Source organism: Mya arenaria, chromosome 17 (genome assembly GCF_026914265.1).
Source record: "Mya arenaria isolate MELC-2E11 chromosome 17, ASM2691426v1".
In the NCBI taxonomy this organism is placed as follows: domain Eukaryota; kingdom Metazoa; phylum Mollusca; class Bivalvia; order Myida; family Myidae; genus Mya; species Mya arenaria.
Genome location: NC_069138.1, coordinates 36,705,225 through 36,716,271, shown reverse-complemented (window position 1 = coordinate 36,716,271; position 11,047 = coordinate 36,705,225). Strand labels below are relative to the sequence as shown.

Sequence of the window (11,047 nt, the reverse complement as noted above, 5' to 3'; positions counted from 1 at the left end):
CATTTTATTATAGTTTCATATATTGATTTTTTGGTATAAATAGATTGAATCTATGGAACAGTTTGCTTCATACTATCTTATCGATTGTTTTGCATATACTGCGATATATGGCAATTGTTTCGATGTAATAATTGTGGCCTAAATTTTTATATCTAGATGATATTTTCCACCGCTGCTAACAAGAAGTACAACATTCTGGCAATGAATCGTGTACGTTCTTTAATAGTTAACATTAAGACAGCCACAAGATATGACATTATCACTCATTTATATTTCCTTACATGTTCTGCCTTAAAATCGGATATAAGTGTGGGCAAAAACGCTCATATCTTTAGAAAGTATGATTTACTTCCATATCTTAATTACGCTTGAAAGTGCATGTTAGTTTCAGATTTTTGATTTCCTTGTTTTTATTTATTTTTATTTCAAGATAAGCATGTTTCCATACACCTACTGTGTATAAATATGTATTGTTGTTACAATATAGTATTACTTCATATAGAGAGCATAAATGTTTTGAAGTATTGTGTTGCCAGTATACGAACTATTGTCTCCTTTAACTCCTATATAGAGTGGCAATACATGCACATTCTTTGTTTAATTTATCATTTAATGTATATATGTTTTTAGAAGGGATTTCAAACTTGTATAAAACTGTAATCTGCAGTAAAGCAGTTAAAACAAAATAAGCAACGATAATTTGATTGATTTTAATGTAGATGATTTCATGATGGATGGAACAGTTGAAGAAATATCAAATGACAATGATGACGACTCATTTCGGAATTTGGAATTGACATTTGGTAAAAATAAAGCATGTGACAAAACATGAAATCGAGGAAATGAAACAATAACATATTTTAGTACACCCAGCAACGTCCAGAAGAAAGAGCTCAACACTTTAAGTCTTTTCGCGTCCTCTGGCTTTCCTTCCGCGAAAGTTCACGTTACCCCACCCACCGCAACTGTCGTTTCCACAGAGACGTTTAATCCACATCAAATGTTTACATCCAAAGAAATGACAATGCACTTGCTGATTTGTCCAACACCGTATTCCAACATGATTCATACACCAACTGATTTTTCGCTCAACAAGTAAAGTGACTTGAATATCTCCAATTTGAAAACTCGATGGCGACTTAACAAACGCTAGTATCGGGTATTATCGCGAGATATATGAGAACATTGTAGGTTGCGATATTTTCTTGTAATTTTAAATATTTCATAACTCAAGTTGTATTTTTCTAGTTGAAATACAGTTTTCATACGTATTTATAATATACTTGACCTTGAAAATATAGAAAATAAACATATAAATAAGGAACTATTTTATCTGTACATTCATTGTTGTATAAAATTAGGTTACGATACTGTTCTAATTTACCCACCGTTGAGAACAACGAGAGAAAGAAAAAAAAGAAAATGCTCATGAATAATCTATTTACATTTTGCATTTAAGCAGACATGTAGATTTAAATAAATGTTAATATAAGTATTAAAATTCGACAGTCCGAAGGACTCCACCAGCATTTTGAACTGCGCCATTGCATACCATACCCCAAAAAAATGCAACATGTCGAATTTTAATCCTTAATTATAAGCACAATAATAGACTACAAAAACGTCATATACGACATTATTTGGCATCGTTGGTAGTGTGAAATGGGTGTTGCCAGAAATCGTTTTTGATGTTTTGCCCTTTACGGAATTTTGTTCTTAGACAGTTTAGGGAAATAATTGCTAAACAAATGATACACAATTTGGAGAACAGATATTCATTATAACAATATTTGATAGACATATTGTTGATCAAAGCCGTCTAAACTGCTGAGTTGCAAGTTTACTTGTCAAACACTTTGGATATATTAAAACATAAACGATTCAATCATTTGATTTTATTAGTGAATGTTATTTACCTGAATGTGTAGTGAGCGTAATACTAATTAGTTTTCATTGTGAAAGAAGGGAAATAAACGGTACAATTCATACACTAAGTTTTCGCTTAGTTTGTTTGGTTCCAGGCCATATATAATAGCGCGGATAAACCAGAGTGTTGACGGCTCAGTCTATATACACCTTCGGGGGCTGACTGGCCGGTCCTTATAATGCCATATGGCACTCAGTGGTGTGTAATATTTCTTAACTACAATACATATAAAAACAAATATTACAAACATTTTTTGGCTCTCGAAACATTATAAATGTCGTTTATTCTAAATTGAGCTCAAAATAAGAATGAAATACCTTTGTCATTCATGTAAGATACAGTTATTTTCTGAAATACTTGTTATCAGCAATCAATATTCATTTATTATTTATAAATATTCATTTAAACGATATCAAAATTATCAAAGTTACAATCTTATTCAAAATCAACTAACTAAATAATGAAAAAGAAATATTACGGATAACAAGGATATAATCCTGTATTTAATAACAGAAAAAGCAAACATATTAAATGACTGTTGAGTGCTAAAAGATTGACTGTGATCTACTATAGCCCCATAAGGTAGAAATACCGTGTTGTATGCATATTTCTATCAAATTAAACTCGGTATCCTTCATAAGAACAATTGTTTTCGACATTTATCAATCCTTTTTGGAATATTAAAACAATGTTATTAATTGTGGTAAATCTTATTTGGGAGTAAGAGTGCATCTTTAAAGGTCAGAAGTCATTTAGATGTAACAATAAGGTAAAAGTCCATAAAATGACAATTTAAAGTATGAAAGTTATCGCACTGTTCTGAACGTATAGAGTATGTAAATCTTCTATTGAAAATGGAAAAATAATGTTGTTAATCAAGTTGTAAATAATGTCTTAGAATGTATATTCAAACCTTGAAAGCCGCTATGTTTACAGTTTAGGGAATTGGAAGACATTGAATAAAGTTTAAACCTTAGCGAATGTTAAAAAACATTGCAGTGTGTGTAATAATGATTAATTTTCTTTGTGATGGAGAGGGGATAAACGCCACAAGAACATACGCTAAGTATGTGCATTAGTTAATTGTCTTAGATCGTTTGGTTTGCTATCAAATTTAGTTAAATGTGCTCATTTCCACGAAAGAATAATGATTGCTTATGAGATGATCAGGCCTACTACTACGACCATGGATATTATAGAGAAAGTTTGGTGGGCAGTGATAGCTTGAGACCTGGACATGAGGGAAACAATGTCGTTTATCGTTAAGCTTAAAACAGTGTAAAGTTAATCTTCTTGAATGAGAGTTATGCTAGGTAAAACAAATGGTACGTTATAGTCAATCAGGCAACCAGATGAGCTGGACCTTAACAAGAGCTCTGTAGTTTTGTTGAGCACCTAGTTACAGTTGAGTTTAGTGACTATGTAAACTGAAGATTAAAAGTAATATCAAGATGAATCCCAATAAATATGTTTAAGAAATAGAAACATACCAAACATATGTAAATGTTGTAATCCACTTTTTGAATTTCTTATGGAAAAATATACTTCACCTTGCCTTACCTAGTTAAGGTTATTCCAATGAATGTCAGTTCGTTTGTACAGAGAGCTGAACACTGATATGAATCACTTTTTGTGTAGAAAGCAGTAATAGTGTCCTTTCTCAGAGGCCATGAGAACGTAACCCATAGTTGGGTTCGAACTTTGGGTGAGAGGCGGACACCAAATCCACAAGACCACGCTAACTCATGATATAAGGTTTCTTTCATACTTTGGTAATAATTTGTAGAATATATAATATATTAAGGTGTGCTTTACATACATTATGAAAAATAAAAGCTAATGTTGAAGATTATTTTGATCTTAGGATATTTTATAACAAATTATCAACACCCTTCTGATGATGATTTTAAATATATCCTGTTATGAAGTTGTTCAAGTACACAAAACAAGATTATAAACGCTGATCATGTTAGAAGTCTGTCAATTTATACTATATGTGTACAATATATACTATATTGGTTTCCGGTATCTGGATAGTACCTCCTTGATATTGTAGTGTGTGTGGGTTAGAAACAGCCGCCCGGTTAGCTCAGTTGGTAAGAGCGCCATGCTAGTGATCCGGCGGTTGTGGGTTCGAACCCCACACCGGGAGCACTTTTCCGCCCAGGTTTACTTTACTGGTGGCAGCGGTAAACGGCAGTAGTGCCTCCGTCGGCCTAATAGGTTAATGGGGGGAGGAGTGTAGGGTGTGTTGGTTAGAACCAGCCGCCCGGTTAGCTCAGTTGGTAAGAGCGCCATGTTAGTGTTCCGGCGGTTGTGGGTTCGAACCCCACACCGGGAGCACTTTTCCTCCCAGGTTTACTTTACTAGTGGCAGCGGTAAACGGCAGTAGTGCCTGTGTCGGCCCAATAGGTTAATGGGAGGGGAGGAGTGTAGTGTGTGTGGGTTAGAACCAGTCGCCCGGTTAGCTCAGTTGGTAAGAGCGCCGTGCTAGTGTTCCGGCGGTTGTGGGTTCGAGCCCCACACCGGGCGCAATTTTCCTCCCAGGTTATCTTTACTGGTGGCGGCGGTAAACGGCAGAAGTGCCTCCGTCGGCCTAAATAGGGTAATGGGGGAGGAGTGTAGTGTGTGTGGGTTAGAACCAGCCGCCCGGTTAGCTCAGTTTGTTAGAGCGCTGTGCTAGTGTTCCGGCGGTCGTGGGTTCGAGCCCCACACCGGGCGAACTTTTCCTCCCAGGTTTACTTTAATATGAGACCTTTCAGAAGCGCAGACTACATCCAATGTTTGCAAATAGCACCTAGTGCTCATACATCGTACTTCTTCCTAAGACGTATCTAGATATCATATTCTGAAAGTGCTCCTAAGACGCACCTAGATCTCATACATCGTACTTCTTCCTAAGACACGGTACTACACCGTTAGTACTCCTAAGACGACACTAGATCTCATACACCGTTAGTGCTCCTAAGACGTCCCTAGATCTCATACACCGTAAGTGCTCCTATAACGTCCCTAGATTTTATACACCGTTAGTGCTCCTAAGACGTCACTAGATCTCATACAACGTTAGTGCTCCTAAGACGTTTCTGGATACCATACATCGTAGGTGTACCTTAGTCGTCCCTAGATCTCATACACCGTATGTGCTCCTAAGACGTCACTTGATCTCATACAACGTTAGTGCTCCTAAGACGTATCTGGATACCATACATCGTAGGTGTACCTTAGTCGTCCCTAGATCTCATACACCGTAAGTGCTTCTAAGACGTCACTTGATCTCATACACCGTTAGTGTTCCTAAGACGTCCCTAGATCTCATACACCGTAAGTGTTCCTAAGACGTCCCCAGATCTCATACACCGTTAGTGCTCCTAAGACGTCACTTGATCTCATACACCGTAAGTGCTCCTAAGACGTCACTAGATCTCGTACACCGTAAGTGTTCCTAAGACGTCCCCAGATCTCATACACCGTACACATCGACGAAACCATATGAAGGGATAATTATCTATGTCTCTACTATTACAACATTTAAAAATCACTTTTTAACTCGGTATATTATGACGCGGTTGTCGGTGTTAATATGCTTAGTACATTGACAAATAGAATGTTCACAATAACATGATTCTTGAATGTGATTCATATTTTGGCATTTGGCACAATCAACTGAGTCTGTTTAAATTCAGTAAGGTGATAAATTGATGTTTAAGTGTTATAGAGTATTCATATTCAACCAGATCAGGAGTAATTTATTTTTATTTAAATATTTTGTACACCCGAAGAATAAAATGCAGTAAATTTAAGAAAGGAAAAGCCAATGATATTACTATTGGTTTTACTGAACAATATCCTTTGATAGTGACGTGTTCAAATCTATGATATGTACGTATCGCTCCTAGGATTCGTGATGAAATACGAGGAGATTCAAGATAAAAAAACGTTATAACCACTATCATATATATCAGACACGAAACATACTTTATGTAAGCGAATTTAAAAAGAAATGCATGCGCCAATACATTCAAGATAATTACCTAACAGGTATTTCAAACTCATATCATTATGTTCCGAGAAATTTAACTTTAAATAAATGTTACCTATATCAGATGACGCGATTTTGAGAGTTTTATCACTTGTTTCTATGCCATGTTTCATGTTGAAATAAATAAAGTTCGTTGGAAAGATATGGTAGATATGTTATCTACATGTTATGAACTCAAAATCAGGGTTTATTTGTTAGTGTTGAACGAATGAAACTCCTGGTAAAATATGTTTAAAGGGCCATACCAACCAGTGATTCAAAACATGAAACATATATTCCTTCTAGAGAGTTTAAACAATCGAATAATTTCACTCAAACCAGCAATTTTCTTCTGGCCAATTTTGGACCGAAATTTAATCCCTTTCAAATACCACAGCACAAATAAACTTCCTTTCCAAAGTATAAAAATCAAGAACCAATGTGCTTTGGCCAAATTATCAATCAAAGTAAGATGTCATCGAGTTCAATAAATTGGAAAGATATTGTATTTGATCATGAAAATGTAGCGATTATTGCACACTAAGTCCAAATTAGAATGGTACACATTTTCTTACAGTATGGTAAGATATGTAAACCCCCTGTTGTTGTTTCATTTTCGGTTGTGTTTAAATTAAACTTAATTTAAACTTTAAAGCTCGTTTTTAAATTAGGTTAAAGGACAACGGGGAAATTATAATAGTTCAGTAAGATTTTTAATTACGTTTTAATGATATATTACGAAAAACTGAAGTCTACAATCACAATTCTGTATAAAACATTGCAAATGAAACGTTAATTTATTAATACAAAATTTGTTTTCAATCTATAAAAAAGTTTTTGCTCTCTCTCTCTCTGATCGCTTTAAATTTAAATACAGAAACAATATGGTGTAACTTTTGCGTCCAATTTTACCGTTTATTAAAGCAAAACTATCTTTTATAGCAAGTAAACCTGATCACTGAGATATATACGAAAAATAAAAAAAAAATCTGCAGAAAATGGCAATTTTTCGGCATTAAACCCGTGTCGGAAAATACGTCATTTTTTGCAAAAACTGAAAATTTAATCAAAAAATAATTTTGTGTTGTATTCAAGAAGAACAATATAACACAGATGTAAGCATATAGCATTTGCACCTATTACCTCATTTGAACCCATATGTTGCGTCAATAATAACTTTTTTTATAATTTACAAATAGTTGATACACATAAAACAACGTATTAAACGTTTGCCATCCTTCTTACAGGTTGCAATTCAAGTTTCATAATTGCGTCTATAACTGAACTTGAACCCTTATTATCGAAATTTTATCAATCAAAAGCTCGTTGATATACATCTACTGTGATCAATATTATTGTTCGTTATTTGACATTTTCATTAAGTTTGAAGCTTGTACTTTAACTTACATTCTAAAGTGTTTAAACAGATATTAGGCATTCCATTGGGCGACTTGATTCTGCTGCTGTCTTAAAAGTTAAAAAAAGGCTGCTATCAGAAATATTAGAATTTTGCTTTGCATCTTGTCTCAGCAGCTTTAATAATTCAAATAGAAAACTTTTCTTGAACATGTATTCTGGCAAGTACGTTCGGGAATTATTTATTATAATTCTCGTGCTTGAATCGTCATTATGTGACATGCATGAACCACGATGTTACAGTCGGTTTGACTACGAGGAGAAAATGTTGGAGAAAATGGTGAGAACTGAGGTCAAGATGGAGGAGCTCCACGGTAAACTGGAAGCGCTGGAAACGAGGCAAACGAACGTTGAAATTGAAATGGACACTTCGACAAATAAAATACAGGATCAAATAAAGAAACACGATACTGAAATAGAGATGTCAGCGAAGGGGACTCAACATTTGGAAGAAAGATACAAAAGCTTACAAACTGAGTTGGAAAACACGACGAAATCCTATTTTAACAGTCGTGAGAAATCCCTTGAGAAATTCGACCAACGTCTGGACGCTATGTCCAAGAATATTTCAGGTACGTTTAGATTAGTTTGCAACTTAATTATTTGTAGAACCAAGCGATAAAACAGCGCGTATAAATGTAATTTGTACATTGATAAAAACAGGTATCGAGCACGATATTATGCTAACCGCGTTGAATAAAACCGGAATATTATATAACATAATTATTTCAGACCCCGAACGAAATTTGTGCAACGAATATATACTTAAATATCAGTACATATATAGAGAGATATATGAGAATTTACTTGTATCAATTGTATTAAAAATGTAATTAATGTTTCTTACATTGACTTTTACCAGTTTAAGTTTAATTCCAAGAGCATGACCCTTTATAAGCATGTCGTTATGTTCGTTTATATCAACAAGCACTACGGCCATTTGTCCAATAAATTCTTTTCTCAAAAGCGTAAAAATGTATGGGCTCTGATCCCTTCACCGTTTATTGTTAACTATTTATTTCAATATGGTTGAAACGTCATTTTTTGCAAATATACACCAGATTTAAAACAATTGATAAATACACTTAAATGAGAAATTCTTCATTTTTGTATGAAGAGGGAGCACGCTTATATATAAATATGTATTTATATATTGTTTGTTGGAACTGTATATTGCAAAGCAGTACGAGTGCTACTTTATATGATTTCAGAGAGTATGCACCCATCTCCTGCTGCCTTCTTCGCCACCCTGTCGTCCGGTTTTACAACATCCTCCTCCGCTCAGTCGCTCGTATTCAACAACGTTGTCACGGACGTTGGTGGGGGTTACAACCCGGGGACAGGCGTGTTCACCGCCCCGGTCGATGGTCTATACGTGTTCTCAGCATCTGTCATGGTTCAAATGACCACGTCGGCGACCTTCGCTCATATCAGAATAAAGAAGAACGACAGTCACGTAGCGTACCTGTATGTCAACGACAGTGACGGTAACTACGAGACAGGCATGGGCACTGTCACTCTCTCGCTGCAGGTCGGGGATACCGTAAAGTTGACATGCAATGAGAGTGGACGATACATTCATAGCTATTCGTTCATTTCCGGTTTCAGATTGTAATCAGCGCACGAGGAGCACATAACATTTACGTTCATTGAGATTTTCTTCAATACAATTCATTTTAATTCAATTCATAGAAATTCCTACTTTTGAAACTTTCTGAGTATGTGTCTTCTAGTTATTCAAAATTACCTAAAAAACAAAATTCATGTATTGTAAATTTTGAATAAAATGAACCAATATAATATTTTTGCTATTACTTTAATATCGTTAGTTTGCACATACTGTGATACCCTGTATCAGCCCGATAGCGTATTTTGACATATCATAAACTGTAATATACTTTCTACAGATTCGAAAGTTTATGTTGTATGTGCTCAGTAACGGAATTCCGTTAGGGCCATCGCCTGTGAATGTGTAGATCAAAAACGCGATACTCGATAGTAAGATGATATAAACGTGATGACGAGACTGCGATGACAAGAACGGGACAGTAAGATTATAACGAACGACAAAAAAATAACGAAAACGTAATATTACGACATAACGATGACGATAATACGATATATTATCGTGATTTCGCCCCCGTAGCATCGCCTTTACACCATTTTTATATCGTGATATCGCGTTTTGTTTATCGTTGTATCGTACTGCCGCGTTATCATCATTGTACTGAAGCGTTTTCATTATCGTATAGTCGCGTTTCCATTATCGAACTGGCGCGTTCTCATCACCGTTCTGTCGAGGTTGCATTTTCGTACTGTCGCGTTTTTTATGGAACTGTCCCATCATCATCATCGTAATGCCGCTTAATGATCATTGTACAGTCGCATTATCGTCATTGTAATGTCGTGTTATCACAATTGTTCAATCACCTTTCGGTGCGCATGCGCATGGATGAACTTCGCCTCCATGTGCCAAATGTCGGATCCAGGGGTGTGTTTCAGATTTAACGATAATAATAATAATAATAATAATAATAATAATAATAATAATAATAATAATAATAATAATAATTATTATTATTATTATAGCAAGTATCACATTTACTCAGTATATTAATTATAACAATCATAATAATAATAATAATAAAGAAAAAAGCTATCTTGACATTGTCCATGTGTTTGCATTCTTACAGTATGTCTTTAATAATTGCATATCAACTTGTATCAAATGTATGCAATCGATTTCGTAATGTTTTCTACATTGACTATTAACTAGTATAAATATTCATCCAAAGTGTAAATGGCCCTTTATGAGCAGTACAAGATTAATACCTCAATATCGATAGTTTTGCATATGCTGCGCTATGTGTTAATCGTTTCGAGTTAATAGTTCTGGCAAAAATGTTTATATATCGCATCAGGCCCCGGACACCATAAAATAAACATTCAAACGAATTTATCATTCTAGTTGTATAAGTTCAGCTTCATGTAGTTACAAAGTTATGGATTAGAATCATTGAAAAAAGTTCGGTATCCAGTGACATTAATTGACTGACATAAAAAAATAAACCGATACCAGTTTCGATGATGGTGACCCCATATTATTTTGGTATCAATTGAATGGCTTTATGACTAGAAAAGAGTGCGAAAATTAGACAGAACAAAAACACAAACACTTGAAAAGTTGCTTATTCGATTTCAGTTGCAATAAAGAGCAGAATTATAAACTACAATAATTGTAATTTTATTAAAGTTTTAGTCGTTTATTTACGTCAGCAAGCAATACCCTTCCAAATAAAACCGTCATTACATGGGGTGACCAGGCATCAAAATGTAGTATTATGGTGAAAGTAAATTGTTTTCAATTGGAAGTAATGTTTTACAATGCGTATCATTAAGACGGCCACTTAATGTGGCATTTACTTTTTTTCTTACATTCATTGCACTGAATATTGTCAATATTTGTGATCAATTTCAAGGCTGTTTCAATGTCATAGTCATTGATATAGACTGACTTGTACATTGTACATCGTCAATAACGCATTTCACGAATAGTGTATATTCTGATGACATAAAACATACTACGCTTTTCAAAAATGCATTTGTTGGAATTGATTTAAAGAGATGATATGATGTTATGGTTAGTTTATTATTAATGTATGTAAATTTGTATATAATTATAA

General features: G+C 34.6%; 1 protein-coding gene across 1 annotated transcript; it reads left to right on the top strand.

The window, feature by feature from the left end:
- The first annotated feature begins 7,433 nt into the window (after positions 1-7,433).
- LOC128224622 (uncharacterized) lies at positions 7,434-11,047 on the top strand. The gene is made up of 2 exons (XM_052934547.1): positions 7,434-7,936; positions 8,576-11,047. Exons 1-2 carry the CDS (start codon positions 7,516-7,518, stop codon positions 8,977-8,979), a joined length of 825 nt encoding a protein of 274 aa, XP_052790507.1. The 5' UTR covers positions 7,434-7,515; the 3' UTR covers positions 8,980-11,047.

Coding starts and splice junctions, on each gene's coding strand:
- LOC128224622 (XM_052934547.1), top strand. CDS start 7,516: ATGTATTCTGGCAAGTACGTTCGGGAATTATTTATTATAATTCTCGTG. Junction 7,937..8,575: donor TATGTCCAAGAATATTTCAG/GTACGTTTAGAT, acceptor ATATGATTTCAG/AGAGTATGCACCCATCTCCT.